Consider the following 20,580-nt stretch of genomic DNA (forward strand, 5'->3'; position numbering starts at 1 on the left):
ATTCTAGAAAAATTTGAGGAGCTAGGTATGTAGCTACTGAACAAAGTATGTAAAATGTGCAAAGTAAGAATATAGTAATAACTAATTATTTATTTTAAGTATTTATTATAAAAATTTATAAATTTTATTTATTATAAAATTATTATAAATTTATTATAAAAATTATTTATTTTTATTTTGGGGGGGGTGTGATAGCTCAGTGGTTTGAGCATTGGCCTGCTAAACCCAGGGTTGTGAGTTCAGTCCTTGAGGGGGCCATTTAGGGATCTGGGGCAAAAATTGGGGATTGGTCCTGCTTTGAGCAGGGGGTTGGGCTAGATGACCTCCTGAGGTCCCTTCCAACCCTGATAGTCTATGATTCTATGATTCTATGAAGTATGTGTATTTAAAATTACTTGTATATGTGATTCATAAGCATGTACATTACGCACTGTTAAAGTGTCTTGGTTTTAGTTAACAAAATTAAAAAAGATACTTTCTTCCACATTTAGGGCTTAATGCAGTGATGGTCTGAGCACTTGCTATGAAATTTCCTGCGGAAGTCAGTTGGAAATGAGATGACTTAGCATCTTGCAAAATCAGTCCTTAAATTAAACCCATTCATTATGTGAAATATAAACGTTCTTCTTGGTTGTGATACCTGACAATAGTTATTTGCATTATGGATATTTTACCATCCAACTGCTATTTTTACATCTTTTTTAAGATGATGTTTTCTGCTTATTGCATAGAGACTTAAGCGAGACCTGAAGAACCTCCATGCATTTGCTCTTGAGCTTTCAAGAGACTTTCAACATCAGTACAAGAATTCTCTTTACCAAGTTTTGACTGCTGTCCAAAAGATCCAGCTGCAGAATGAAGCTCTGCAAAGTAAGACTCACCGCATTTATGTTTCAGACGTGTAACATTAACATTACATTTCTTTCATGTGTTTTGTTTGATTTTGACACGGGTGTCACTTAAAATTTGGGGTCGTTTTTTGGGTTTTTTTTTTCATTTAGGCTTCTAGATCGTGGGCTTTCCTTAAGCAGGTACTACCAAAAATATGTGTGTAATCAAATATTTTCACAAGGCAGCATGCCTTACAATAGTTTGGATCGATTTTTTTGGTGCTGATTGCAGCTTCTACTGGAGTGCCAAGTTGGCCCCATTCTAACATTTTAATGTGAAATTTTCAGGCTTGTTATCTTGATTGTTATGGAATAGTAAAATAAAAAATGTGTTTCCTGAGCTGGAACTTTGTACTTTTGACTGTACCAGGGAAAATCTCAGGAGAGTTCAGCCTTCTCAGAATAATGTCAGAAAATAGGGCAAACTGGATTTTTAAATTTTTCCTATGTTTTAGGGAGAAAATATACTTCTTAATTAAAAAACAGACACACACAAGGTACTGTGTAAAATGACACTATAAAGACTACGTTTTCAAAACTCAGTGCCTATGTTTGACTTGCAAAACATGTATAAATGCAAAGCATGTACTTGTCTGCACAAACACTCTGTGTATGTGTAACTCAGGCACTAAGGCATTGATTCTGCAATTGGAGCCTCCAGTCTGGACTCCTGCATATGTTCAGAATTCATTGACTTCAGTGGGACCCCACACAGGCATAAGGGTCTTTGCTAGCGGATCTGATAGCAGGCTTGGGGACCAGAGTTTTGAAAATGTAACCGTCAACATCTGATTTAATTTATCCAAAATGCAGGAATAAAAAGTAAAAACCAAAATTTGTGGGCCACTCAGCAACTCGCAATGCTATCCCCAGGTATTGCAACATATGAGAAACAATTGTCCATTTTTATACTGCAAAAATCAGTTAGGTCTGGGTCTTATTTGTCTCAACGGTGGATTATTTACGTAATGGAATCAAGCAGAATGCACAGTGGCAAGTGTGTGCCAGATTAGTCAGACAGGTGGATTAAACAAAGATTATGTACTCTGCATGGGTTTAGAATGTTCCACTGCCAAGATGAAGAAAACAATTAAACAGACCACCTTTGATACGGTAGCAGAGAACAAAGTAAAAAAGAACCAGGATTTTAAGTTGAATGCTCCAATTTATCGGGCTGTGGGGGGCAGTTATCCCATAAACAAATACAGAGTTGTAAGCTAGTTTTTAAAATATTCTTTATAGGTCCCACAGAATCCTCTGGTCTGTTCTAGTCTTGCTGTTGAAATCCCTTAATGCATCAGTCTGTGATGTCACAGCTGTGGAATAGCATATTGGTGCTTGGGTGATTTCTATGTGTTCTTAACCTATATTTTTCAGTTCCTTATAGTAATTTATTACTTATAATATCATGTACCTGGAAATATAAAATATTAATGTTCTGAATTAGGCCACAGTCTTGCATTGTAATCTGTGTGGGCGCAGCCACTGATTTCAGTGGAGCTGTGTGTGAATGTAGCAGTTCCACCCACCTGGATCAAAATGCAGGACTTGGACCTTATGTAACAGTGACATTTACAAGGATGTCAAGAGGTGGTGAGCTATTAACTCATGGGAAATATTTTCAAGTGTAACACTTACATAAATGTTAATAATGGTAAATAGTAAAGATATACGGCGAGGCCCAGCATTAGCACAGAAAATATTCTCGTAGGATAAATTTGGGTTTGAAGGACTCAAAATGACTGACCAAATGCACACAAATTCTAAAAAGAAAAGGAGTACTTGTGGCACCTTAGAGACTAACCAATTTATTAGAGCATAAGCTTTCGTGAGCTACAGCTCACTTCCTCAGATGCATATCGTGGAAACTGCAGCAGGCTTTATATATACACAGAGAATATGAAACAATACCTACTCCCACCCCACTGTCCTGCTGGTAATAGCTTATCTAAAGTGATCATCAGGTGGGCCATTTCCAGCACAAATCCAGGTTTTCTCACCCTCCACCCCCCCACACAAATTCACTCTCCTGCTGGTGATAGCCCATCCAAATGAATAACTGGGGGAAGAATTATTCCACCACCCCTAATAAACTATAGATAGGTTTTATGGAAGCTACAGTGCCCCAGTCTATGAATTAGCCTCCATGTCTCCTTACACAGGCTCCTCCTTCCTGTGGTGGGGAAGATGGAAGGCTATGTGGAGCAGCTCATCCCCTAGCCCGCCCAAGTCCTGCCTCCTTCCCCGGGAGCTGAGCTCTGCACCATGCAGGAGATGTGCATTCTCTGCATGGTCCCCGGAATCCTGCATTTGCCCACTTTTGCATAGCCCAGCCTCACCAGCTCTGCTGCCTGGGATGTCCCCTGCACCTCGGGGGAAGGGAGGGGCTGGATTTGGGCCCAAATGAATGTTCTTCCCTGACTTTTCTGTGCCTTCAAAATGTTCCTTCTGAAATGAAGAACAAAACAAAAAACCTGCTACTTTAAAAGTTTGTATCAAATCACCCTCAATTTTTGTGGGGAGATTAAAAACCAAGCCAAACCTCTGCATAGTATAAAAATGCACTATCCTAAAGAGCAGTATTACAGACAGATAGAGCATCTGACAACTTATAGATAGCATCTGGTTAAGACTAAAACAGTGTGCAACAAAACCAGTTACTCAGGCTGGTGCTAATCATTTAGAAAAGATAACTAATGTTTGTCCTCTTATGCAACCTTTCTTGCAAGACAACTGGAACAACATTGAAAGGACTAGTGATGTGAAGCATATTGTATCATGGCTCTCTAACCTACAAGGTAGGGGAACCATTTCCATTGGGTTTGATTGGCCTCATTTTTAAAATTTGGACCCAGTATGGGAAGAGAAGATGGAAAATTATGACATTAACATGATGTTTGCAAACCATCACTTGTGTTCATTCTGCTTGTACAGTATACCCTTTTCCCCACTCTGTGTCTGTCTTGTCTGCTTAGATAGTAACCTTCCGGGGCAGTCTCTTACTCTGTGTTTGTACAGTGCCTAGCACAGTGGAGTCCTGATGTCAGTATGAGTTCCTAGGCACTATCATAATATGAATAATAAATAATAATAAGTAACTTCTAGAGTGGCTCACTGGGGAAACAAGCAGGAATCCCAGGAGAACACAAATAATGGTAACAAATGGCTAGGTACATAAACAAATAGTTCCACACAAGAAAGGTTTAATTGCCTGTTAGAAAATGGGCTTTGTGGCGCTTACATTAAAAGGGTCCATCTCTGGTGCATATAAAACCTCACAAAACATGAGCAGCATAATGGTTTATTCTTTTTATGGGAGTGAGTGTTGGGAAAGCATGTATGAAAATACAGCTGTCAGGTGCAAGACCTTGAGGTAGGGGGTTGTGCAGTGCTTGGATAAACATAGCTTGTTGTCGACCTTTATTTGTTTTCTGCAGATCCCAAGGAATCATCTGTCTTTTCGAAAAACCATTGTGATAAACCAGTGACCATTGTGACGAGCTAATGATTGATTTCTGTTTTCACAATTACTTTCACAACAAAAAGGGCTAGAATTTTTTTTTTTTAAACTAAAGCACAGATTAAGTGGAGCAGAGCTTGTAATATTCACCAGGCCTCTCGCAGAAGCTCACTGCACAAAGATCACCTCCAATAACTAAAACCATTTACTCTTCAGCTTGCTAAAAAAATAGTCCTAAGTGCTAGTTCTTCAAGAGAGTTAGTGTATAAAACAATCAAGAGATTTTTACATCATGCTTTAGCTATGAGGGGCTTCACTTGGAAAATCTTACGTGAGGGAGCAGTGCCAAGTGGTCAAGTTCAGGTCTGTAATGGAAAATGTCTTGCAGCCTAGCAGGGGTCACTGTTACAATTCCATAATACAATTCCTCCTCTGTTGGTTCTCCAAGAAAATTCAAGAACTGAGTGTTGCTGTGTATATTTTAAAAATATATATATTACTGTCTTATGTGGCCAAAGAGAGAAGTTTCTGTTTAGGCTTCCAGGGTAACACTGAACATTTTAACCCCCCCTATCATTTAGGTTTAACCCAACATTAACCCACAAATGATTGCTCAGACTAAGCCATTGTTACTAGATTTACTGAATGCAAGAAAGGGACCATTCTCCGTATAGCTCTTGGGTCTTGCCTTGCCCCTCCAGCTGACAGTTTCATGTAATGGTAATTTGCACACTGGAGAGTACCTCAAGGCTGACGGGTGAGGCTTACAGATTAGGAATGGCAAAAATAATATCTGGGGAAATTCCAGTATAAGACAAAGGTTGTTTAAAGTTTTCAGATTTTTAGCTTCTAGCCGGGAGTGTAAGTCACATGCTTGCCATGTTGAGATCTTAAAATTCAATATTAACTTCTTCATAAAAAGGTGAATACTGCCTGGTGGCCTTATTGCTAGTCCAACTCTACAGTCACATTCGAGGGATACAGTACTTCTACGTCACTGGACAGCTCGCTAATGTTGTGGACTTCGATTTCTTGCTGGGGTTCCTGGGAGGTTGCTTTCTCTGACAGTTTACAGGTTTTTCTCATCTGCCACATGGACCTTTCAGTGTGAATGTAATTAGGTGGAAACAAAATCATCTGTGAGGTTGGAGAGCTTTTACTCTGCTCTATACGTCCCTCTTCAGTTTGTGTGAGGAGGACTTTCATGGGATTTCAAAAGATTAAGCTTTCTATGAAATCTTAGAAATGAAGTGTACTCTGGCATTTTATAGGGAACATTTTCAGCTCTGTTTACAAGGGTTTAGCAGCACACTAAATGAGTTGCATGTCTAACTTTCTGCTTACTGTATTGAAAATTTATGCTCAACTGAAAAAGCAGAGACATGAAGTAATGACTCTTCTGCCTTCATTATATGTATAAACTCCATTTCCCAGGACAATCGGACTCCTGTTCCATCACATGTGAAGTATTTTCTCAAAATACTTCATATAATTAAAACTTGCGTAAGATTTGTACTCTCCTATCTATTCGCCACTCCATGGGTATCCAAGAGCAAGTTAAAGCCTGTCTGTTCATGCTAGAACACTCCCCCATTTCCACCTTAACTCCTTAATAAACCACCCACGGTTGGAGCTGCCTCAGCGCTTTTCCTCTGCATAGGAGGGGAGTACATGCCACTATTGATGTCTAATGAATCTGCAGTAGAAGTGATTAGAATGGTAAAGATCACCACCCATTTGCTCAGTGGAAGAAAAAGCCTGTCATCACTGCAGCGTGTCTGATGTCTACCAGCTTAAACAGCTGGAGTCCCAAAATGGCCTCTGTACATTGATCTCTCACGTAGTGACAAATAGCACTGGCCTAACTGAACTGGCAGATGTGAATGATCTTTGAATGCCTTGTACGTCTAATAATTTAACATTTTCAAGGTTATGTATTTGTGCACATAGTAACTGTGCTCCTAGTTCACTTAGGTGCTATTGAAAATCCTATTTGTATATCCCAAGAGTTTATGTTTTTAAAATGGCTTTCTTCTTCCAGCATTCCAGACAAAAGCTTTTGATCTCAAGCAGTCTTTACAGGAAGTTAACGAGCGATACCAGCAAGAAAAACAAAAGAGAAAAATACTTCACAACAGTTTAATTGTGAGTATCTATAATGAGAGAACCATTGAGACCTCCTGCAATTATATGCCTAACTTCCCAGACATCATAGCTAATGAATATGCTCCTACTTGATGTATCTGACCCTTTGTCGATGTACCATATGCTTCTTTACAGAGGCACATCTGCTTTTTGCAGCAAGTCATACCATATTGTTCCTAATCAGAAATGTCTTTTAAATACAGTACTTGTGCCCTTTGCTCTAAAAAGGAGAATCCTTGGAGCATAACTTAATCTCCCAGTTCTCCTCCCTTGCAAACTCTTATGCATGTTCTTAAAAAGTTAAACATGTGAGTATTTGCAGGACCAGGGCCTACATGCATGTCCTCTTGTAATGGTTTGTACTAATTACATTTTTGTATTATAATCCCAGGAACTGAGGGGAAATATCAGAGTGCACTGCAGGATCCGTCCCTTATTGCCTTTTGATACTGCTTTTGGACATTCAGTCTCACAAGATTGGTAGCTTACTTTTGAAATATTATTCTTTTAGTTGATGCATAAAACAAGTACAGAGAGAACAGTGCCGGGGGTGTGTGTGTGTGTGTGCGGGGATGTGTGTGAAAATAAATATTTTCTTGGTTTTTTGGGAGGACTGCAATCTTACTATAAAATATATATTGTAAAGGTACTGTCAATATTGGCTTCCTTCTCCTATCAAATTGATAATGTGACATTAGAGAAGGAAATCTCACGCTTTTCTGTTGCTCAATAAAATATCCATGTGTTGTCTTGTGATACTGTGGGCCAGACTCACACCTATTTATGTTGGCAGTAATTCCATTTACTTCCCTGGAGTAGAGTCATCTTCTTACACTACTGGGGAATTTGGTCCTATAACTCCAGCTCATTATGCAATCACTTGTAATTGCCAGTGTATTTTGGGGTGGAAGAGGAAAGGCAGGATTAGGTTTGAGTAAGTAAGAAGCAGGAAATTGCTTAGATGGCTAAAGGAAAAGAAGGGAGGAATTAAAATAGCAAGCAAGACATAGAAAAAAGAGCTATGTGTGTGGCTAAACACCAACCACACTATGATCTTCCGAGATCAAGAAATGACTGTCCTAAGAAACCACAATTTAAAACCTTTAATTTGGGAGGAAGGGTGAGAGAGAGAATGAGCCCTAAGGTATAAAGGTGATCCCGTAGGCCCAGCGTGTAAGAGGTCACAGAAAGAACCTGGGTCCACTGCCTATTTCATGGCTGATCTGCAATAGGGGCTATAAAAGCACAGGGGAAGCAGCCAGGATGGTTGCTCAGATGAGTTTGTGTCCTCTCCTCCTCCCCTTATTGAAAGCTGCAAAGACCTCTGTTGTTTGTTAGTAGGTGCAAAGTTGCTTGTTTTGAATTTTCCTGTTAATAAAACTAGTAATTTGGAAAGTCATTTGGGTTTACCGGTAGTTTGGAGCTTTATTTTACCTTCTCTGCTTGTTGTATCTATCTGTTAGCTTAGAATATATTTGAAAAGCCTATTTATTTTTGCCAACTCTGTTCAAAATATGGTCATTTTAAGTATTAAAAAAAAAAACTTATTCAGGAAATTTCCAGGAGCCTGATGAGGAAATTTTGTATAATGTATGCTTTTTGTACCTGTAAGGGACCTGATCACTGTTTGTGTACCCTCTGAAATATTAATACATTTAGCTGCAGAATTACACTGCAGAACAAAATAGATAATGCCACACAAATGATCACTAAGCCTAACTTGTCTTAATGTGCTGGAACAGTGTTCAAACAATGTATGAAAACTAAGGGTCCAATCCTGCAAACACTTACAAGCATGAGTAAATTTACACACATCAGTAGTCCCAGTCAGTTTTGGACTAGCAATATATGTAAAATCATTTGTCAACAAGTGTTTGGAGGATCAGATCAAATACTTTAAAAGAAAGTGTTTAGTTAAATTTACTAATGTCGAATCTGCTAAGCAAACTCTTACCAAACAGCCCTTGTTTTTATATTGCCATTAGAGTTTCTGCATCATTAAAATGGTTTGCATATAGTTTTATTCTTAATTTGTTTATTGTAAATTTGCTTGTTTAAATAAACTCATTTACTGTGATTAATTGCAATGTAATACTATATTTGTTAATAAAAAAGTATGTAGTTACTTTATGGTTATGATATTTCTACAAAAGTAGTGAAAATTCCAAGAGATTCCTTTTCCAGATTTCATTCTTGACGTTGTTTAGATAATTACATAGTTCACAGACATTCTGAGAGTTCACATTTTTCTGAGATGAATGAACAAATGATTTTGTTTCTCTCTCCCCCAACCCCAATAGGCACAGAAAGCTTTCAGAAAAAGTGGCACATGCTACTGATGATGTGAGTATATTTAATAATGAAAGTATATTCAGAATCAGGAACAAATTTAATGATAATAGAAAAGAGACAAAAGAAGTGGAAATGTCTAATGCACTTCTGAATGAGAAGGGGGCAGTCCATTGTTTTTCTACCTGCTGTTTCTTCACATGCAAAATAATTTGGTTTGAGTAATGAGCAGTGAAAACAAAATGTAAATTGTTGTAGTATTCCATTTCTAGTGACTAGTTCTGTGTCCTGCTAGCCAGGAGACCCACTTTGAGGAACAATTTCAAAGTTATATATAGATTTCATACAGTCTACCAACCTAACAAATGACTGTTTCACTACTGATCAATATGGATCATCCATCAGGAAGCATCCCACTCCTGTGGCTTTGTGGGTAGAGCCTGAATAGAGTTTCACCACTTTTTCCCCTCCAATTTGATCTGTGAGCATTTTTTATCCCAAAGCATTTTAGCCCAACATGATTTATCAGCACAGCACAAAACAGTGAGGTTTATTCTGCTCTCAGTTACACTGAAGTACAACTGGAACTCCATTGCAACTAATTCTTCTCTCATTTATCCTGATCGCATGCCAATGTAACTCCATTGACTTTGTTGAATTACGTTTGACTTACGGTGGTGTAAGTGAAATCAGAAGAAGGGTCAGTGGTGTTATTCCCGCTTTACACGGGTGTAGCTGAGAGTAGAATATGGTCCATTGTTTTTGTTTGGGTCCCAAATAAACAGAAGATCCTGATCATTGTTAAGACATCGGCAGATGAGTTATGGACATATTTAAATAGCTGTTTAGGGTCCCAGAAGACACTTCCTTCCAGTTAAGACCCATGTTAACGTATCCTGGAACTGACATTGTCCCTTTAATAGCGTATTCATATGCTGGTTTCTTTAGTGTAAAAGTAAAAGTGATCTAGGCAGATATTTATGGAACAGTGGAACAGACAGTGAGCAGCAGAACTCCACAACTCCTCTAGAGAAACTAGGATGTGTGCTCTATTGTGCAGTATGTTCTCAGACATGTTGTTAAGAATACCACAGGTGTCACACTGCTACATATAACATTCGTTAACCAAAGGTCAGTCATGTTCTCTACCAGCAGTGCACTCCCATAACAGGCTGGAAGTGTTTACCTGAAACAACCCACCCTGCTAACAGATGTTGATCCTTCTGGGAAAAGCATCATCATAGGTTTTCTGAATCAGTGACTAGCTCATTAGCAGGGGATCTCATCGAATCATAGAAGATTAGGGTTGGAAGAGACCTCAGGCAATCATCTAGTCCAACCCCCTGCGCAAAGCCGGATCAACCCCAACTAAATCATTCCAGCCAGGGCTTTGTCAAGCCGGGCCTTAAAAACCTCTAAGGATGGAGATTCCATCGCCTCCCTAGGTAACCCATTCCAATGCTTCACCACCCTCCTAGTGAAATAGTTTTTCCTAATATCCAACCTAGACCTCCCGCACTGCAACTTGAGACCATTGCTCCTTGTTCTGTCATCTGCTGCTCTATCCTGGCTTTTGCTGAACTTTATGGTGCTGATGGTCTGAGGCCTGGGTTCATCTGGTGCAGCCATGGAGGGGATCAGGCCTTGTCTATGTTTGTAATATTCAGACTGCTCCAGATTTCCTGCTGTCCTGTCGAGCTGCTTGTGCTCATTGTAACTATTTTTTAAAATGTCAGACCCTTTTCATTTTTATTATTACAACATAGCTTGTGGATCAGGACGGAAATATGATATCCAAAGAGTTAGCACAATCACCTACAAAATATTATATTCAAGCATGTTAAAGGGGCCTGTCTTAAATCCATGAGAGTAAGGAGAATGGGTATCGATGACATTCCAGTATTAATTGATGCCCTTACCAAGAAATAAAATTTAAAAGTTGTGAGCTGAGGATGGAGTGTTAATTCAAGTTTTAGCCTTAATTTTCTAAGCTGCTATAGTTTTCAATCAGATGCTCTGTGTTATGTATATGGTATATAAGTGTGGAGCCAAATTTCCTTTTGTTAGGGTAGTGCTTAGAATGCAACTGAAAAGTTTCCAAAGTATCACATGCATTTAAATCTTCCTAACTATGGCTGTACTAGATGGTCCCCAGTGGCCTAGAATGAACTCTTAGATTAACACAATTAGGAAGCTAATGATATATATGAAGAATTGGCTAGAAAGAATAAATGTTAGGAAATAAATAGTTCCAAGAACATAATTGTGTAGATAGAACTGTTGCTGCCATGACTTTCAGATTGTACTGTAGAATGCAATGCCCATTTATGAACTATCAGGTTTTAATGTGTCAAGAAAACCTATGTAGATAATTGGTGGATTATATACAGGCTAATTTATAACCATTTACTTATATCAAGGCCTAGGTTTTAGTTCATATAGTGGATCACTGACTTTCTAAACTCCAATGGGCCAAACTGTTCTTATACTTAAAAATCCTTATGAAAGATCACAGGAACAGGTTATATGCAAGGGCCCGGTTTTAAAATGAAATTTCTGAGAAGCTGTGCTTTGTCTTCCTAAAGGACTTTGTCAACTTGAATTTTTTTTTATTTTAAAATTTACTCATTTTAAACACTCCAGTTCTGATCACACATCCTTAAAATACCATCTCCTGACATTTTTATATATATATATATATATATATATTTTTTTTTTTAAAGAAAATTTGGGTTTTCTGCTTCCTTGTTGATGTTGATAGGGGACTTTTCAGCTAAAGAGACAATGAATATAAGGGGGGAAATATAATTGACTATACACAATTAATTGTCAACTGCACAAAGTAAACAAACTTGAGAAAAAAAAATTTCATCAACTTCTTTCAATTCTAGTAATCGAGGCGTTATGTGTAACTAGAGTAGTTATGCAGTTTTTCAGACATGATTTTTTTTTGAGTTGATGGTGCCTCTTTCATTGCAGCCTGAATACCTTTTGTTTTTGGAAATGATTTAGCCATTCCCGTGACAGATATTTGTAACTTAAATGAGTTTGGGCAAGACAAGGGAGACACTCCTTGCTCCTGATATAGGTACTGAGTTGAATAGTTCTCTTTTTTAAATTGATAGGCTGTAATTATGACTGCCTTTCAGGACTTTTTGCTCATCTCTGACGATCCTGAAGGTACAGGTTACAGGTAAGGACAAAAGTCCTAGCTAGACTTCAAACTCAGTTGTTCTGAGGATACTCAGGTGATTAGAGCATCATATTGAATGTTAATACTCCTGGGCTCTATTCTCTGCTCTGTTATTGATGCCTCAGTTTCCCCATCTGCTAAAGGGATATAGTAGTATCTATCACACAAGGATGTTATAATGCTATTGTGTGTACCATAAACTTATTGTAGATACAATGATGAGGTACTCTAATAGTGCAAAATATGATTATTTATTGCATATTCCTCCTCCCTCTCTGCAAGGCCCTGTCAAACTGGCACTAGAAGCACATTAGCCAGAACCATATTGAATAATGGATCTTGCTAGCAAGAGGCTAGCAGTGTTTCCTAGACCATTGTAGGTAGGGCCTAATCATGTTATAAAATATTTCACAAAATTGTGCTTATAGCATGGTTAGGCACTTGTCTATGCTCTTCTCATTAGAGCCCATCTGCAGTACAAATACAGGTGTGTTGGGGGACCAAGTCACAAGACAGTTCTCCTACATAGTAAAATATAGTTTGGTCTTACAGATGGGCTCTAACTATGTTTTGACCATGTCCCTGAACTGTGCTAGAACTTTAGATATGTCATGATTCTGTCCTGTCTCCGCTGCAAGACTGAGCTGTGTTTTAACCATGACAAAGGGGGACAGTTCCATTGCAACCCTGTCCCAACACAGATATATCTATAGCGGTAGGTGGACTCTTTCTACCTACCTATCAAGAACTGTGTTGAATAAGGTTTTGCGTAATGCAGATTAAACTGTAGTATAGGCAGCGCTGAAACCTGGCCAAAATGACCTTGGATTTGGGAAGGAGGTAAGAGGGATTGAGTCTGTTCAGAGAAGAGTAAAATTCAAGTAACTTCCATCCTGTTTATTTAGGGATTCTTATAATTAAATCTGGAAAAGAGGCAAGTGATCTTTTTTACAGTCTTGTATGTCTTGTCTTCAGAGTCATTATTTCAAACCCAAAATCTAAAAAGGGTTTAGGTTTTTATTGGCTGTACAGCACAGTATTTATTTTCAATTTCTGAGCTAATTCAAGATTTTAAAGCCTTAGATTACATCTATAAATAAAATCATTTTCATATGGAGAATCTGGCTATTGCATCAGGGCTCCAGGGTGACTGTCTCCAAGGTATTTTCTTGTTTAATTTCTTATTTAATTCAAATCTGTTGGCTTGTGAGATTTGAAAGAGCATATGTCTGGGTTTTCAGATTTTCTCATTCAACATTTGGTTGGCAAGGCTGCTTCTATGTTTTCATGTGGTAAGCCTAACTGTTCAACTGAACAGTAACAACGACTTATCTTGAAGCTGGCGGTGTGGGGATGGCAGTTGCTTATTGTGGACTCTCTTTAGTAGAGGTTATCCATCTTTTTGAGCTTTGGAAGGATGTAGGTATTGGCTGTGCACCAGGTTGACCTAACTGTGGGACAGATCAACACCAATGAGCATCCCCAAAGTTGTATAGCAGCTTGGGTGAAAGGGAGTTTCTATAAATGAGGCCATTACTTTATGCACTCTGCAACTTCTTATCCTCTACTTGTCCCTGTCTCTCACTGAGAATATTCTGCCTGTGGGAGTGACTAGTGTATTGGGTCTGCAGAGAGGAGAGAGCAACTAGTACTCCTGGGGGATTACTGCGCAATGACAGGGGCAGCCATGCCTGGCTGAGTGGGAAGTGGAGGTGCAGGGGGACAGGGGCAGCCATTCCTGGCTGAATGGGAGAGGCTAGGGGTCAGACAGGGTCTGCATGGTGGAAGGCTCCACAACTTCCTAATAATCCCTTTCCCACTCCCCCCAAAAAAACACCTCTTTCATACTTCTCCCACCCACATCCAAAACCCTTCAGGTTCACTCCCAGGCTCCTTCCCAGCAATTACTTCCTCTCAGCTCCTCCATTGGGAAGGATACAGCACGAATAAATCCTGAACTTGGTTGTCATACTAAGATGATGTTGATTCCATAGCCGTTGTAAACGGCCCATGGCAGATGCTGTGATGCCAATCCGATGGAGAACCTCCATGTAAGAATTGGAGGAGCTGGTATGTATAGAACCAAGATAGCAAAAGCTGGAAACTGATTTGATGGTTTCGTTGTTCAAAGAGAGAGGAATTTCAGGTGGACCTGGTCCTAGATTTTGCAGTTTTGTCTTTGACCATGAAACATGGAGACCAATCTTTGCTGACTCCTCCTCCATATGCTAGAGTGCCTCACGAACCCTGTCGGGGCTCTGTACTAAAAGAACAATGTCATCAGTTTAGTCAAGGTCTGTGAGCAAGAGATCACCAATCTCAATGCCTATGGACCTGACGGAATGCTGCATTATGAAATCCATTGCCCGACAAAAGAGTGCAGGGGCCAGAACACAACCCTGCCTAACACCAGATACCGATTTAAAAGGCACTGACATCTGGTTCCCCAGACGAACACGGGCAGTGGTTCCATTATGCAGCTCTCTAATCAAGTCCAGCAGAGTGGTAGGGACACCTACCCCCTTTAAGGCCTTCCATAACACAACACGGTCTACTGAATCAAATGCAGCCTAAAGATCAACATACGCTACGTGCAGGGGCTTCCTGGACTCGCAATGTATCTCTGACAACAAGCGAAGGGCCAAAATGGTGTCTAATGTGGACCTGTTCCTCGTAAAGCCTGACTGTTGGGGACGACGCTTCCGATTTAGCAAAGGCTCCAGGCATGCCAGCAAAACATACGCAAACACCTTCCCTGAAACGGAGAGCAAGGTGATCAGCCTATAGCTCTTACATTCGCTGCGCGGTCCCTTGCCCTTATAGAGTGAGATCACAATACCGTCCTTCCATGCAGTTGGCAGGGTTCCAGTTCTCCACACCAGACGAAAGATGGCCAGAAGTGATTCTGCTACAGGATCAATAGCACATTTTAGCAGCTCTGAGGGAATGCCATTAGCACCAGCTGCACATCTGTTTTTCAGTTTAGAGGTGGCACACTTCACTTCATCCAGTGTTGGTGCATCAATACAAATATCTGGATCCGGAACCGCAATGACTGCCAGATCATCTAGCTCTGAACAAGCAGCAGCTGGAGGATGGTTCAGGACACTGTGATAATGTTCCACCCAGCGCGAGAGAATGTCATCATCCGATTTACATGGATGGCCTTGGCTGTCATTCAGGATGCCGTTTGTAGTGACTATCTCTTGACCACTGAGGTTGCGAATGGCGCAGAATGCTGGCTTCAAGTCGCCCCTGGCTAAGCCAAATTTGACATCATCCGCCACTTGGTTATAATATGCCTTGCGATTGCAGAGTGCCAGGGTGTTAAATTTTTGCTTCAGCTGATTATGAGTGCGCTTATGACCATGCTGGTGGGCTACGGCCTTCAATTTAATTATCTGGAAAGCCTCCTCTGATAACCGTGGTCGGCATGCTGGATGTCTATAGCCAATCGTCTGCTCAGCAGATTGGTTGAGGGTAGAAGTGAACAGGGACCAGTCAACCTCCATGTTGTCTGGCAGATTAGCTAGAGCAGAGAATCTGTTGCTGACGTGGATACAAAAACTGTTGGCTAAACCTGGCACACGGAGTGAGTCGATGTCAAAGTTCTTCATCATCACAGAGGGCTTACCTGCTCGTTGGAGTATCAACACCATATGGACGACCATTAGATGGTGATTTGTGTTCGCTGCGCATTTTGCCCCATGATATACTCTACAGGAGGCGAAGAGATGCCTATTTAATGTAATGATGTGGTCCAACTCCTTCTGAGTGACGCCATCATGAGAGATCCATGACATCTGGCATATGCGTCGCTGCTTGAACCATGGCCCAAGAATGGAAAGATTCTGGGAGATACAGAAATGTAAGCTAGTGGCGAGACTTATCACTGGGTGTTCCTGAACCATAATAACCAATGACCTGCTTAAACCCAGTTCTCAGGGAGCCAGTAACTGCATTTAGGTCTCCCAGGATCGTGAGATTATCATGTGGAGGGACTGTGCATACTGGATGTTCCAATTGATCGTAGAAATGATCTTTAACTGAGTCAACAGATTCCTCTGTCGGCGCATAGACTACTATGAGTGAGGTAACTGTGCCGATGTTTAAGACATGCAGTAAGTAAACAAGGAGACCCAAGCATCTAGGTTGTCAGGAAAGACTTGGCCTTGCTACCCCATATAAATGGTTGGGGCTGCCAGAATACAGAAGTAAAGAATCTTCCACCTCATGACGTCCGTGATCTATTGGCCTTGCTTCGGTTAGTCCTGTGATTGATGTACCAAGACGGTCCATTTTGCATGAGACAGCGACCTGATGATCATGCCTGTGAAGAGTTGCAACATTCTGAGTTGCAATTTTGGTGGACTGTTGGAGATCCGAGATACACTTGGATGCATTGTCATAATGTACTGCAGACTTGCCAGCTGACGTCAGAGGATGCGTGTCCCCAGAAGGCTTTGGCACAAACCCGTCATGTTTGCACCAAGGGGAGATGAAATCAACAAGGCATCTACAGCTGAAAGTAAGGCAGGGGCTTTAACCCTGGTGCTGAATACTAGGTTATTCATGGTCAAAAAAACAAGAGTGAATGATTATCCCAGGAAATACCTTGTCCCATTAGGATGAGACAGAAGTGCAGTCGTGGGACCCTTTTCCTGGTCTACCAGTACTAGCTCCACGCTGTGTGACCCAAGCTGTTGAGTCTTTCTGACTCACCTCGGGTAGCTAGGTGCAGCTGCTGCCCTGCATCTTCGCTGCCTGTGTTAGCCATCATTTTCAGGGTTCACATTGGATCTGTCCACCTCGCATAATGCCTAAGGTAATATTTTGCACAAGCTTTCATCGCTGATAGCATAGCTCCAACGAACAATCCCCTACTTCAGATGTTACACCCCCCCACCACGATGAGGTACAGGTCAGACGGGGTGGGGGGGGCTGTATCCTTCCCATGCTGTTGTACGGCTGCAAAACATGGACACTACGCCGCATAGACTGGACAAAGCTGGAGGCTTTCCACACAAAATGTGAATGTCGTATAATGGCCATAAAGTGGAATGACTTCATCCGTAATGCAGATGTTTATGGTCATTTGGGTCTACAGACTACTGGGGCCATTGTCCGCAGGCGGCGCCTTACACTTTTCAGACATGTCACAAGGATGCCACAAGATGTTCCAGTGAACGCCTTTCTCCAGGTGGCTTGTAACATCTGGGATGAAATTCCACCAACCGAGGAGTGGAGGCAGCCCAGAGGTAGACCCCCTATTATGGGTTCATCAAGTCTGTTTCGATGTTGGACTCTGAGGCCATCAAGCCTTTGCGGTTGTGAGGAACGGACCAAATGGCGAACACTTGCTACAGCCAACTATCTGGCTAAGCACTGAAGAAAAAGAAGCTCCTCCATTACCCCTGACTCCCCCAAGCCTTTGCACTGATTCTTAGGGCTGTGGGAAATGTGCTTCTGTATTGTTGTTTAAATGAATTATTACTCAAAGTTCTGTATTAATATGCCTAGTAAGGAATCTATTTGTCAAAAAAAAAATTCGAAAAGACATACATGCTGACAGTTTTTTTGAAATAAATTACCAAAATAATTGAAACTGGCATCATTATATTGTGTTATTTTGGCAAATAAAATATGCAGAATTTTAAAGTATTGGGTGCAGAATTTAATTTTTTTGGCACAGAATTCCCCCAGGAGTGAACTGGGTGCCTATTTTTCTCTGTTAAATCACTTTTAAAACTTCTTCTTTTTTGAGGTGTTCAAGAGGAGATGGTTGGTGAGAGAGAGCCTTTCTTCCAGTAACAAAGATGATGCAGAGGGACTCCTATTGTTTTTTGGGAATAGTACTGAGTGAATGTAAATTTTCAGCCCAATAGGAACCTTCTCTTCCTAGGTGACAACTCTGTTATGGGTCTGTCAGACCCAGAGACTTCATCTTTGGTCCTCACAAGTCATTTAAATTTCTTTCCTTGGTTCTCTGAATTTCACTTAGCCAGAGCTCCTCACATTGGTGTGTCAGGGGCAGACTGAGAATATTTATGATTAAGGCTACGATTTAGTCATGGAGCTCACGACAGTCACGGATTCCGTGACTTTACCGGACCTCCGTGACTGTTTCAGCTGTCAGCAGCTGAAGCTGGAGCTGGGGCTATGCTCCCCACATAGCCCCGCAGTGGGGTCTGCCGCCAGGGCCGTGCGCCCCTGCCCCATGGTGGGGGCTGTGGCTGTGCGCCTCTGCCGAGGCTTGTACAGTTATTTTTAGTAAAAGTCACGGTCTTTGTGAATTTTGTTTGTTGCCTGTGACCTGTCCGTGACTTTTACTAAAAATAACCGTGACAAAATCTTAGCCTTATTTAGGGTGTAACCTGACATCATTTCCATGAGCCTAATTGCCATAATGGCATTTGGACTGGGAGGAGTCTGTGACTGCCACTAGAAGAGGAAGCACTCTTGGATGGCTGTATAATACAACTGTAGGTATTTCGTGGCCACTACTAACAGGGAAATTGCTCCGTCTGGATAGGGAGTAACCTCCATAGTTGTGTATCTAGAGAAACCTGCAGAGCTGCTGTTGGCCAGCAGTAATGGAAGCTGTCTTAAGCCATACTAAGCCCCTAAAGAAGGAAGCTTACCATACATTCCCCTATCAAAACCTCTGCCCACAAACACATTTTTCCTTCCTGTGCTAAACAAGTGGGATTTTTTTCTCTTTCATTACTTATTTTGGAAGGAAACTGTTCTGAAAATAGATTTCCATTTCTGAATCAGAAAATATTTTCATAAATCCACTGCCCCACCTCACACCCCTGACTTTCGCTCCACAACTTGTTGGTTTATTTTTCTGTAACAACTCCACCTTTCTTCTCTCTACATTTGTCAGGTACACCAGCTCCCACTGATTTATATCTCCACCACCGTTTATATCTCCTCTAAATTTGCCCAATATATTGTCCATCCTAGGTTAGTTGAATCTACAGGGTGAGTTTGGTGTAGGTAAATCAGCAATGGTACACCAATACTTGTCTTCCTTGAGGAAGCAGGACTTGTAAATTCAACATAAGAAATTCAGGCATCTGCGGTGTTGTTCTCCCTGATTTATTAGCCACCTGTGTGCTGGGCATATTATTATGTAGAGACATTGGTTCAACGATATAGCCCATCATTCAGAGTATTGGGAGCACACTCAGCCACTGGTTTGAGTTGTTATTTGAAAGGTATTAATGTTACCCCTCCAAGTTAGTTTTCTGATTCTGTGTTATTGGAAACATAATAGATTTTTCTTCTGCACTCCAGTAAAATATAATAAAATCTGAGGTAGCTATGAAACCTTGGCATCGGATGAGTTGTCATTAAAAATATTTTATGTGCCACCCCTTGAGCTGTTGGGGGAAATACTGAAAATCTTTGTGATTGTACTTTATTTTTGTCTGCAGTTAAAAACACATTTGAGGAGAGCAGAAAAGCACTCCAGGATTTGAGTTATGCCAAGGTGCTGTGTTTGCACTCTGCCTAGGCTTTAAAGAGCCACTGACACTTGCAAAAACTACTACATAATACATTTAGAAATTGTATTTTACTCAAGTCTCATTGAACGCCAGCAATTTTACTATGTCCCTTTTCTCCACTGTGGATTACCATGATATTTCTATGTAATTTCATCTGCAGTTCAATTGTGGGCACAAAAATATGAGTAAATAATCAGGCCCAGAAGTGGCATTTTTCATATATGGTCTTCTATATGAATGACAGTACCACCTGCAGTTAAAATAGTTAAGAGGGCAACTACAAAAGGTATTGATTCTTATTATTTAAGATAGAGCTGGTTGAACTGTAGGGGGAAAAAAGTTCTGAAAACATTTTCCTATGTAAGTTTTTGAACAGTTAAAATCTTCTGACTGCCTCAACCCCTGGATATAGACTGATCGCTGGCAACAGTCATGAAGAACATTATTGCTCTTTATTATTATTATTTGTATGGTGGTAGTCTCTAGGAACCCCACTCATGGACCAGTACCCCATTGTACAAGGCGCTGTACTTTCAACACAGAACAAAAAGATTGCTCTTGCCCAAGAGAGTATACAATCTAAGTAAGAGTTTACAATCTAAGCAATTAGCTGCATTATGGAAATTTTGTGATTTTTCTCTGACACATCAAGAATTGGTGAATGCTGGAAACAGGATATAAGGGCAGGTCTCCAATTACAATGCTGTGGCGCAGTTGCGCTGCTGCAGTGCTTCAGTGAAAACACAGCATATGCCGACAAGAGCTTCTCTCGTTGGCATAGGTACTTTACCTTCCCGTGAGGCGGTAGCTATGTCAACAGGAGAAGTCCTCCCATCAATATAGCACTGTCTACACCAGGGGTTAGGTTGGTATAACTACATCGTTCAGGGTGTGGATTTTCCACACCCTGAGTGGCGTAGTACCGACACAAGTTCCTAATGAAAACAAAGCCTGAGACCAGGTGGTCTTTTCTAGTATGATAATTCCTAAATTCATGCTGTATGTTGAAACTTTAAACACAGTAGACATTTCTTGAGACAAGGTGGGTGAGGTGCTATCTTTTATTGGACCAACTTCTGTTGGTGAGAG

General features: G+C 40.7%; 1 protein-coding gene across 2 annotated transcripts in view; it reads left to right on the forward strand.

The window, feature by feature from the left end:
• Window positions 1-20,580, forward strand: part of KIF25 (kinesin family member 25) — a 71,395-nt gene that overhangs the window by 17,025 nt on the left and 33,790 nt on the right. For both annotated transcript variants that reach the window (XM_073337946.1, XM_073337945.1), the window contains 4 exons: window positions 732-870; window positions 6,392-6,495; window positions 6,887-6,975; window positions 8,796-8,838. In XM_073337946.1, coding sequence (XP_073194047.1) covers window positions 732-870; window positions 6,392-6,495; window positions 6,887-6,975; window positions 8,796-8,838 — 375 coding nt within the window. The remainder of the gene's footprint in view (window positions 1-731; window positions 871-6,391; window positions 6,496-6,886; window positions 6,976-8,795; window positions 8,839-20,580) is intronic.

Source organism: Lepidochelys kempii, chromosome 3 (genome assembly GCF_965140265.1).
Source record: "Lepidochelys kempii isolate rLepKem1 chromosome 3, rLepKem1.hap2, whole genome shotgun sequence".
Classification (NCBI taxonomy): Eukaryota; Metazoa; Chordata; order Testudines; family Cheloniidae; genus Lepidochelys; species Lepidochelys kempii.